The 10753-nt window shown below is 41.1% G+C and overlaps 1 protein-coding gene across 1 annotated transcript; it reads left to right on the plus strand.

Moving 5' to 3' along the window:
• The first annotated feature begins 295 nt into the window (after positions 1-295).
• On the plus strand, positions 296-9971 carry LOC139412446 (protein regulator of cytokinesis 1b). The gene is made up of 14 exons (XM_071159235.1): positions 296-448; positions 764-886; positions 1430-1663; positions 2152-2322; positions 2677-2826; positions 3277-3424; positions 3671-3807; positions 6224-6319; positions 6502-6648; positions 6915-7025; positions 7278-7391; positions 8814-8925; positions 9133-9173; positions 9761-9971. The coding sequence occupies exons 1-14, from the start codon at positions 296-298 to the stop codon at positions 9830-9832; spliced, it is 1809 nt and encodes a 602-aa protein (XP_071015336.1). The 3' UTR covers positions 9833-9971.
• Positions 9972-10753: the final 782 nt, after the last annotated feature.

The following is a 10753-nucleotide window of genomic DNA, read 5'->3' on the forward strand; positions in this document are numbered from 1 at the left end:
TAGGCTGCGAGCACGTTAGCTAACGTTACTGTCTGTAATACCACAGATATAACATATTTGATTGTACTATACTGTAACGTTAACAGTTAACGACTGGGTGTGTCTGCAAAGCGGAATGAAGGATGGACTGCTGTGTGCCATCAATTCAAAGACTGATAAATTACAATAGCAGGACGACATTGACAATAACGTTAATGCTGCAGTGCTGCCCCTTGTCGTTGCCACTTGCAGCGGTCCAGCAAAGTGAAGTAACAGTAACTTGTCATGCCAGTCCAAAAATTAAACCTTTTTATATATGTCCCCGGCCCATTCCAGTGAGGTGCTCGCAGCCGAGTCTGTGGCTTGCCTGAATAAAGCTCTCTGCCACTTGAAGGACATCTGGGAAGAGATAGGAATACCAGAAGACCAAAGACTACAGAGAACCAATGTGGTCAAGAATCACATCAAGGTGAGTCAGAACAAATTGACACTCAAGCATAGAGTGTAATTATTCTCCAATAAACAACATTATCAAAGCCGTGACACCTGTCTGTGCACCTGCTGTAGCTAGTTAACTAGCTATTTCTGCTCCAGGGCGTCTGGTGAAGAGCTAGTACAGTAGCTAGCTAACCTACTTTTGAGGGGTGTGTTGCTAGGCTACATCACACTTATGCCCTATCTATTTAGTCTGCTAAATGTGAGATTTCTATATGTAGCTAATTCACAAGTATGTATTCCTTCCTATATGTGACCTGACTAGTCATTTCTGCACATCTCTCATCAGGGTTTGTTAGACATGATGATAACAGAGGAGGAGTCTCTTAGGACCAGACTGTTGAGCAGCATCGAAGCCTGTCGCAAACAACTGGATACGCTGTGCTTGGAACTGCAGTTACCCCCATTTGAGGTAAGCATCCTAACAGTTTCTAACAGGGTCTGCAAAGTTTTACTAGTATGCAAATGACATAACACATAGAAATATAATGACTGGTGGATAGGGATTCAAATCAATGTCTCACTCAAATTGCCATGGTCTGATTGGCTTTGTCCTTTCTAGTAATTATATTTCTAGGATAAAGCATGTACGGCTTACTATGATGATTTATGGACTTATTGCTGTCCATTTCTTGAAGATGAGTGGATGGAGAAAAAAAGGGCTATTATGGAAAAGAAGGGAATGAGGCCATTCCAGTTTAGATAAGTCCATTTTTGAATTTGAAGATTTCTTTGGATAAGTCTTCCAGGGTTGGGGCCAATTCAGGATGTAAACTGAAATTCTCTTTTCAGTTTACTGAATACTCAAAATGTAAATGGCATTAACCCCAACCCTGGTGCCTTCCCTGGGTACAGATCTGGGATCAGTTTTCCCTCCTCAATACTCACCTTAACCAGTAGTGGGGGAAATACAGTGTGTAGGGGCAACTTCACCCAATACCTTTTCTCTCACCAGGAGGAGAGGGGCGTCACCATGCTGCAGCAGGAGAAGGAGATCCGGACCCAGGTGGAGATGTTGGTGAAGGAGCGGACTCAGAGGATGCAGCAGCTGAAGGCCTTGACGGAGCGCGACCAGGACCTATGTGACACTCTGTGTTCGGACCCCTACGCCCTCGACCCTAACGCCGTGCCCTCCCTGGAGCAGCTGGACGGCTTCCGCCAGCACATCGCCAGCCAGACCACAGAGAAGGTGGATAGGGATTTGTAATAAAAGCAGACCCTGGATTCACATACCAGTAGTATTTGTTTAAAAAAACATATAATGTAGCTGCACTTGATTGCGTTTACCTGGCGCAATGGAACTAATAGGATAGTCCCAAAGGAGCAAACCCCATGTGATACATCATGCAGGCTCAATCAAATACTCAAAGGATTTGAAAGAAAACATGTTATTTGAACGTAGATGTGAATGATGGTGCATACTTCAACCCTGCTCCTGGAGAGCTGCTGTTTGTTCTGCCATTTTGTTTCAGCCCGGCACTTATTTGCTGATTCAACTACTCTCCGTCTTTTAATCTAGATTCATGATTAGTTGAATTGTTTGTAGTAAAGACAAAAAAGGTTGGCCATTGATTCTGCGCCTCACTTAGAGAAAATAATATTGGGGGGAAAACACTGATGTAAACTAATATACACATTTGAGGAGATCCCTAACAGCATTTCTCTGTCTGTGGCCAGGAGCGGCGGCGTGCTGAGTTTGTGGGCATCAAGAGGCAGATCATCCTGTGCATGGACGACCTGGACCAGCTGCCAGAGACCAGCTTCGAGAAGGACATCATCTGCGAGGACCAGGAGGCCTTCTGCCTGTCCAAAGACAACATCGCCTCACTCAAACTCCTTCTCGGCCAAGTGAGAATGGAACTAATCCAATATGTTTGAGATGATGGTTTGAGCGATACTTTGCCATGTCTGTGCAGAATGAACAAAGCTGATCTGCTCACCATCACAATACAGTAGAAAACCAGTCGACCTACACGCAATACATTTCTACATTTCAACAATACTGTATCAGTTCATTATCACTTCACTATAGATCATGTAAATATCTTCATTTGCATTTTGTTGCTAATATCTGTCATTGGCCGTGTTCCAGGTCTTTATTGCAGTCGCGCCCCATGTAAAGACAATACAGATGTCCTAGAACGTGCCCATTTCCATAGTGCTCCTTTACTGACCGTCCCGTGTCTATGTTGTTCTGTCTAGCTAGAGGAGAGGAAGGCAGAGAACCAGGCGGTGTGTGAGGCTCACAGGGAGAAGATCCAGGAGCTGTGGGACAGACTGCAGGTGCCCCAGGAGGAGAGAGAGCTCTTCTCAGAGCACATGGTCGTCTCCAAGAAGAAGAACCTGGATGCTGTCAGTGAACACACTTAGCTTATGTCCCAAATGGCACCCTAATCCCTTTCTAGTGCACTTATTTTGACCAAAGCCCAATGAACAAATGTTGACCATGTCCCTTACTTTCCTAAATATTCTGAAATAACTGTTTTTATTTCTTTTTGAAAGATAAGCTTGAAATGGGCTTGGTCTAATTGACTCAACAACTTAAAACACATATCTAAGTTTAGCTTTCTTAATGAACCAGAAAGTCAGTAGATGTTTATGATGTTAAAACAAAAAAAGGTTATCTAATTGATCCTGCTTTGTAGTATGTATACCCCTCTGGTTTGTACCCTGGCTAGTCACCATTGTCTCCAGTACTCTATCTGCCATTCTAAAGCTGTTTCTAAACAAGGTCTGTCTATTAATCAAGAAAATGTTAGAATCAAATAACCAAATTGTTCTCTCTTCTTTTACGCACCTCAGTTGGAGGCAGAGGGCAGGCGACTGATGGAGCTCAAACAACTGAACATGCAAAACGTTACTGAAGCCATCCGCTCAGAGATCGCAGTGCTCTGGGAGAAATGCTTCTTCAGCAGTGATCAGCAACAGGCCTTTGTGCCCTATTATAGCAGTAAGTTGGGTTTTAGGGTTTTGATTACAGGTTAAACACAAGCTTTGGTAGACCAATCAATGAATGAAGACTCAGATAAGTCTTTCTAGTGAACAATGTGTTTTATGATTGTTAACTTATTAATCACATACCCGGTGCATCACATACCCAGGCATTTAGTTTTCCCTTTTGAAAAGGCAAAAAAAAAATGGATGTGACTTACTGATTTTAATAGTACATTTAATTATTTGTTTTTCCCTCCTTCAGATGATTTTACAGAGCAGCTGTTGGGGCTGCACGAAGCTGAGATCCTGAGGCTGAAGCAGCACTATGAAGAACACAAGGAGCTGTTTGAGGGGGTTCAACGCTGGGAGGAGAGCTGGAGACTCTTCCTGGAACTAGAGGTTAGCAGTGGAGAAGCACCGTGGAAACATTTTAGTCATTCAGCAGACGCTCTTATCCAGAGAGACTTGCCGTTAGTGCATTCATCTTAAAATAGCTAGGTGAGACAACCACATATCACAGTTGTAGTTCGTACATTTTTCTCAATAAAGACGTTATCAGCAAAGTTGGTTCTAGGAGGAAAAGACAAGTGCAATCATCTTTTTTTTTATGGGCTTTAAAGGGATAGTTCACTTTAAGAAAATGTTTATTGCTTATTTTTGAATTACCTAGGCTGTTTTATCCAAACAATTTTGAAGTTAAATAACATAACATTTTCATTTTGAATTATAAAAAAATATTTGTACAAATGACTTGATTATTTTTTGGGGAGCCTTACTGCTATTAGCCCATACAAACGCATTAAATAACAAATTCACTACATAGAACAACAGCTAGTACCCCCAAAAAATCTAAAGTAGGTTGTTCTGAAGTGTCTAAGAGATATAAGAAAGGTCAGGAAACATTTGTTGTTGTTATTATTATTATTATTATATATATTTTCTTACGTGTTTGTATACCTATGGAGTAACACATATGGAATTGTGTAGTAACCAAAATACTGTTAAACAAAAATATATTGCAGATTCTTCCAATGCTTTTCCAACAGTCTTGAAGGAGCTCCCAGATATGCTGAGCACATGTTGACTGCTTTTCCTTCACTCTGCGCTCCAACTCATCCCAAACCATCTCAATTGGGTTGAGGTCGGGTGATTGTGGAGGCCAGGTTATCTGATGCAGCACTCCATCACTCTCCTTGGTCAAATAGCCCTCACAATCTGGAGGTGTGTTGGGTCATTGTCCAGTTGAAAAACAAATGATAGTCCCACTAAGCGTATACCAGATGGGATGGCGTATCGCTGCAGAATGCTGTGGTAGCCATGATGGTTAAGTGTTCCTTGAATTCTAAATAAATGACTGACAACGTCACCAGCAAAGCACCATCACACCACCTCCATGCTTCACGGTTGGAACCACACATGCGGAGATCATCCGTTCACCTACTCTGCGTCTCACGAAGATGCAGCGGTTGGAACCAAAAATCTTACATTTGGACTCATCAGACCAAAGGACAGATTTCCACTGGTCTAATGTCCATTGCTTGTGTTTCTTGGCCCAAGAAAGTATCTTCTTCTTATTGGTGTCCTTTAGTAGTGTTTTCTTTGCAGCAATTTGACCATGAAGGCCTGATTCACGCAGTCCTGTGAACAGTTGATGTTGAGATGTGTCTGTTACTTGAACTCTGTGAAGCATTTATTTGGGCTGCAATCTGAGGTGCAGTTAACTCTAATGAACTTAACTCTGGGTCTTCCTTTCCTGTGGAAGTCCTCATTAGAGCCAGTTTCATCCTAGCGCTTGATGGTTGTTGCGACAGCACTTGAAGAAACTTTAAAAGTTCTTGAAATTTTCCGCATTGACTGACCTCCATGTCTTTAATGATGGACAGTTGTTTTACTTTGCTTATTTTAGCTATTCTTGCCATAATATGGACTTGGTATTTTACCAAATAGGGCTATCTTGTGTATACCACCCCTACCTTGTCGCAACACAACTGATTGGCTCAAATTCATGAACTTTTAACAAGGCACACCTGTTAATTGAAATGCATTCCAGGTGACTACCTCATGAAGCTGGTTGAGAGAATGCCAAGAGTGTGCAAAGCTGTCATCAAGGCAAAGGGTGGCTACTTTGAAGAATCTCAAATATAAAATGCATTTGACACTTTTCTGGTTACTACATGATTCCATGTGTTATTTCATAGTTTTGATAGCTTCACTATTATTCTACAATGTAGAAAATAGTAAAAATAATGAGTAGGTGTGTCAACTTTTGACTGGTACTCTACTTTCATTAAAAAAATTGTCACCCGGTACCGAGGGACATTCAGATGAGGCCTGTGGGTGTCCTAGAGCAACACGACTGATGTACTTTATACAGGGCTACTGGTGTGTAGCCCAAACTGTTCGGCCAGTATAGACAGAAGTTGGCAGATCGTCTGTACCGACTTCAGATGAGTCCCAAAATGCTTGTGGGGGTCGTGGAGCAAAAATGTTTCCAAAGAGGGGTCATGATAGTTTGTAGGCAAAACCGTTTGGACGCTACAGACGATTTTGTGCAAAGACCCATTTTCGGTATGTCTCATGGTCTGACAAACACCGCTCTGTCACCTTTCACCCCAAATGCGGAAGTGTTACTTAGGCGGATGCAGTGGATTGAGACACATCCAATGCACAAAAAACATCTCTAGCTTAAATTGACCAACACATTTTTTTTGTGTGTGTGTGGATTTTTGTATTATGCTAATTTAGATTTCCAAGGAGGCACAGTCATCAACCTTAGGGGGGTTTAACCCCTGGCATGACCTTTTTATCCCCACAGAAAAAAGCCACAGACCCCTCCAGGTTCACCAACAGAGGAGGGAATCTGCTGAAAGAGGAGAAACAGAAAGCCGAGCTCCACAAAAGCCTGCCCAAGGTAAATCCTTTTGAAAAAGACAGGAGTCTGTATTATTCCCTTGTTAAGGGGGTAGCTACTGTACATACAAACATAACAAGGCTCTTTCTTTTACCAGCCGTACATAATGCTATGCTAAATAAACACATACTATACTGTAAAACACTTGGCTATATCCCTATATTTTTGTTTTGTTTGTCCAGCTGGAGAAGAAGCTGAAGGCTCAGATTGATGTGTGGGAGCAGGAGCAGGCCAGGGAGTTCCTGGTGAATGGACAGAAGTTCCTGCAGTTTGTAGAGGAGCAGTGGGAGCTGCACCGCATCCAGAAAGAGAATGAGAAGCTGGAGAGGGTAAATCCATGGCTACTCATTTGAGGGCAGAATCCTAACTTGAGAGATACAGTATTGGTCCTCTTTCCTGGACCCAGATCAAACCTAGTCCTGGACTAAGAAGCATGACCAAAGAAGTGTTTTTCAGTCCAGGATTAGGTTTCATTTGGATCTGGGAAACCGGACCTATCATCATTTGTTACACACTTGTCTCAAGTTAGGGTTAGGTCTGTGCAGCTAAAAGCTTACTTTGTTACAATACTTTGATCTATATTTTATTGTAACAGCAACTGAAAAAGAGCAAGCAGATTGAGGTGGATATGCTGTATGGGACAGCTGTCCGGACGCCTACCAAAAGGAGGTTCCTTGGCACAACTACCCCCAGCAAAGCACGAAAGGTACCACTCCAGTGACTTTGCTGCTGCTCTTTCTAGCCTTCATACTCATGGAACAATTGCGTTGCCCAATCTTAGCCTGGGTATCCGGTCTGTTTCTGGACTGCCTACGTTTGTATGACAAAGGTGGCTAAAGCAGAAACAAGACTGGACACCCAGGCTAACACAATCACTGGCTTGTGTTTTAAATAGTTGAGCAGTAATAACGTGAGCTTTTGGCGTCACCAACTAACTCTGTCTGTCTGTTCTCTCCAGTTCAATGGCACCACCTCCAGCCTCTCTAGTGCCAACTCTAACAGCACCATGCGCTCAGCCTATGGCGGAACTGTCTGCCACTCACCCTCCCGCCCCCCTCTGTCAGTCAACAAGGTCAATGCAGCATGTTTGTACAACAACTAACTACACTGAAAAAATATATATAAATGCAACAATTTCAAAGATTTTACAGAGTTACAGTTCAAATAAGGAGATCAGTCAATTGAAATAAATTAATTAGGCAGTAGTCTATGGATTTCACATGACTGGCAATACAGATATGCATCTGTTGGTCACAGACACCCTAGAAAAACAGTCAGTATCAGGTGTGACCACCATTTTCCTCATGCAATGCAACACATTTATTTCGCATAGAGTTGATCAGGCTGTTGATTGTGGAATGTTATCCCACTCCTCTTCAATGGCTGTGTGAAGTTGCTGGATATTGGCGGGAGCTGGAACACTCTGTTGTACATGTCAATCCAGAGCATCCCAAACATGCTCAATGGGTGACATGTCTGGTAAGTATGCAGTCCATGGAAGAACTGGGATATTTTCAGCTTTCATGAATTGTGTACCGACTCTTGCAACATTATCTTGCTGAATGGCACGCCAATCATCACGGTATCTCTGCATTCAAATTGCCATCGATAAAATGAAATTGTGTTCGTTGTCTAGCTTATGCCCGCCATTACCATAACCCCACCTCCACCATGGGGCACTCTGATCACAACATTGACATCAGCAATCCGCTCGCCCACACGACGACATACACACACACACACACACACACACTGCCTGCCATCTGCCCGGTACAGTTGAAACCGGGATTCATCCATGAAGAGCACACTTCTCCAATGTGCCAGTGGCCATAGAAGGTGAGCATTTGTCCAATGAAGTCAGTTTCAATGCTGAACTGCAGTCCGGTCAAGACCCTAGTGAAAAAGCTAGATGTGGAGGTCCTGGGCTGGCGTGGTTACGCATGGTCTGTGGTTGTGAGGCCGGTTGGACGTACTGCCAAATTCTCTAAAACGACGTTGGAGGCAGCTTAAGGTGGAGAAATTAACATTCAATTCTCAGGCAACAGCTCTGGTGGACATTCCTGCAGTCACCGTTCCAATTGCACACTCCCTTAACATGAGACATCTGTGGCATTGTGTTGTGACTTTTTTTGAGAGAAATAAGCTTTTTGTGCATATGGACAATTTCTGCAATATTTTATTTCAGCTCATGCTTCATGGGACCTACACTTTACATGTTGCTTTTATATTTATGTTCAGTATACTTAGACGCTATTTAATTACTTTTCTCAATTTAGACCAGTCATTTGGTATGGCTAACATGCTAATCTTTGGCCAAACCCTGACATTTACTCAAAGCAAACCATCTGTTGCGTTTTCTGTTCCCAAGCTTGGAATACAAACTGATGCTTTGTTTCACCATTTTTGAAGTGATGGGGAAATGGAATATATCAGTTTGGATTCCAGACTTCTTTTTCTCCTCATCCATCTTTTCTCTGTGTTCTCCCCCATCCAGGTCCCATCGGTACGGACCCCGGGTCGCAGTAAGCCCCCTCTTGCGGGACTGCAGGAGCGCAACAAGGAGAACATGGGCCAGGTGACCGGACTTGGAGTCCCTCTTCAGAGCGGTGGGTTTAAAACCCTGGCTAGTCCGCAGCGTAACTTCAGCATTAACTCTGTCGCCAGCACTTATTCCGAGTTTGCGGTAATTAGTGTTTTTTTCTGTGTCTTATTTTCCACATTTGACTGTTTCTATGCAGCAACACACGGTCTAGCCATGAGAGGGGGTTTGAGTGGAGAATTGTGGCTAATTGATAAATATATTTTGTTTTTAGACAGGCTTAATCAACACAGTAATCGAATCGGTTCAATCAAGGTTTGTGTGAATCGCCTAAACTAAAACCATACACATCAAATAATTCTTCCTGTATCCAAATATATGCATGTCATTAACCACTAAGATACATTCTTCAAATGCTTCATCCTTGATTATGTTCACAGGTAACAGTAGTGTACCCTCTCTTGTTAGTGTGTCCTTGAGGGCTCTCAGGCTAGGCTGGGTGTCGCTATTTACTGATGTAACCTTTTTACAACCACACTCCTAATATCCTTTCTTCAGTCTTTCTCTGGCTGTCACTGTGGTTGTTTCTGCCTTTTTAAATGAAAATGTATTTGGGAAATGTGCAATTACCAGAATTGCATATTTTCTAGATTTGTGTTTATTGACTATGAAATGAAAACTGAGGTAGTGTCCATTGCTATTTGTCGCTACTCAATTTGTTTCCACTGCACCTTGGTCATGTTCATTAGGATATGCTGTAGCAAAATATTTAGCATGAAAATTAGCATTTTCTAATTTAGATCATACCTACCATTATACTCTGTTTCGTGCCAACTGAACTAGCCTGTTGATGTTGGGTGGGAAGGGAATATCTATGCTTATCTCTGTACCTTTGTCCACAGCGAGACCTCTCCAAGGCCACTAACACCAAGAGCAAGCCAGACATACTGAACTCCACCATTGCTCACCTTTGACCCCCTGACACCAGACAATGATGCGGTTGGTTGATTGACATCCTGTGTTTGTGTCCCATCAAGTCCCCACCAGCTGTCATTTTAAAGTGGATCACTATCCTTTTTTTTTTGTCTGCGTTTCTATGTAAATTTAAGGTAATAATTTAAGGTAATACTATATGTATATGTGTGTGTGTATACATGCATGCATACATACATACGTGTGTGTGTATGTATGTATGTATATATATATATATATATATATACATACATATATATATATATATATATATACATACATACATACATACATACATACACATATATATATATATATATATATATATATACATATATACATATATACATATATATATATATATATATATACATATATATATATATACATACATACATATATATATATATATATATATATATGTATGTATGTATGTATATATGTGTATGTATGTATATATATGTGTATATGTAATATATATGTGTATATGTAATATATATGTGTATATATATTTATATATATATTATATATATATTATATATATAATATATATATATATATATATAATATATATATATATATATTATATATATATATTACATATACATGTTGTGTAAACTATGTAAGTGTTCGAATTAAAAAACCTTAAAGGTCATGTTATGAAATGTATCATATTGTAACAAACAATTTTTTGAAGCTCTAAAATGGCACGGATGACTATGTTCCTTGTATGTAAGATGGAGCAGACAGTATTGCCTGCAATCTCGTGCTCCAGATGGTTTTGGTGAAAGAGGCTTGGGGTAGCCAGTGTTCGTTCTTTCCTTTAAGCCAGGCTTTCACCATCTTATTATACTCAAAGCATACCGATCATGAATATTTTGCACATGTTTTCTATTGTATATTAAATCATTTATTTTACACTC

Source organism: Oncorhynchus clarkii, chromosome 6 (genome assembly GCF_045791955.1).
Source record: "Oncorhynchus clarkii lewisi isolate Uvic-CL-2024 chromosome 6, UVic_Ocla_1.0, whole genome shotgun sequence".
In the NCBI taxonomy this organism is placed as follows: Eukaryota; Metazoa; Chordata; class Actinopteri; order Salmoniformes; family Salmonidae; genus Oncorhynchus; species Oncorhynchus clarkii.

Bases quoted from the DNA above. Each gene is read 5' to 3' on its own strand.
- LOC139412446 (XM_071159235.1), top strand. From the start codon at position 296: ATGTCCCCGGCCCATTCCAGTGAGGTGCTCGCAGCCGAGTCTGTGGCT. The intron at 1,664-2,151 runs GTGGATAGGGAT...GTCTGTGGCCAG, and splicing joins CCAGCCAGACCACAGAGAAG to GAGCGGCGGCGTGCTGAGTT. The intron at 7,026-7,277 runs GTACCACTCCAG...TGTTCTCTCCAG, and splicing joins CCCCCAGCAAAGCACGAAAG to TTCAATGGCACCACCTCCAG.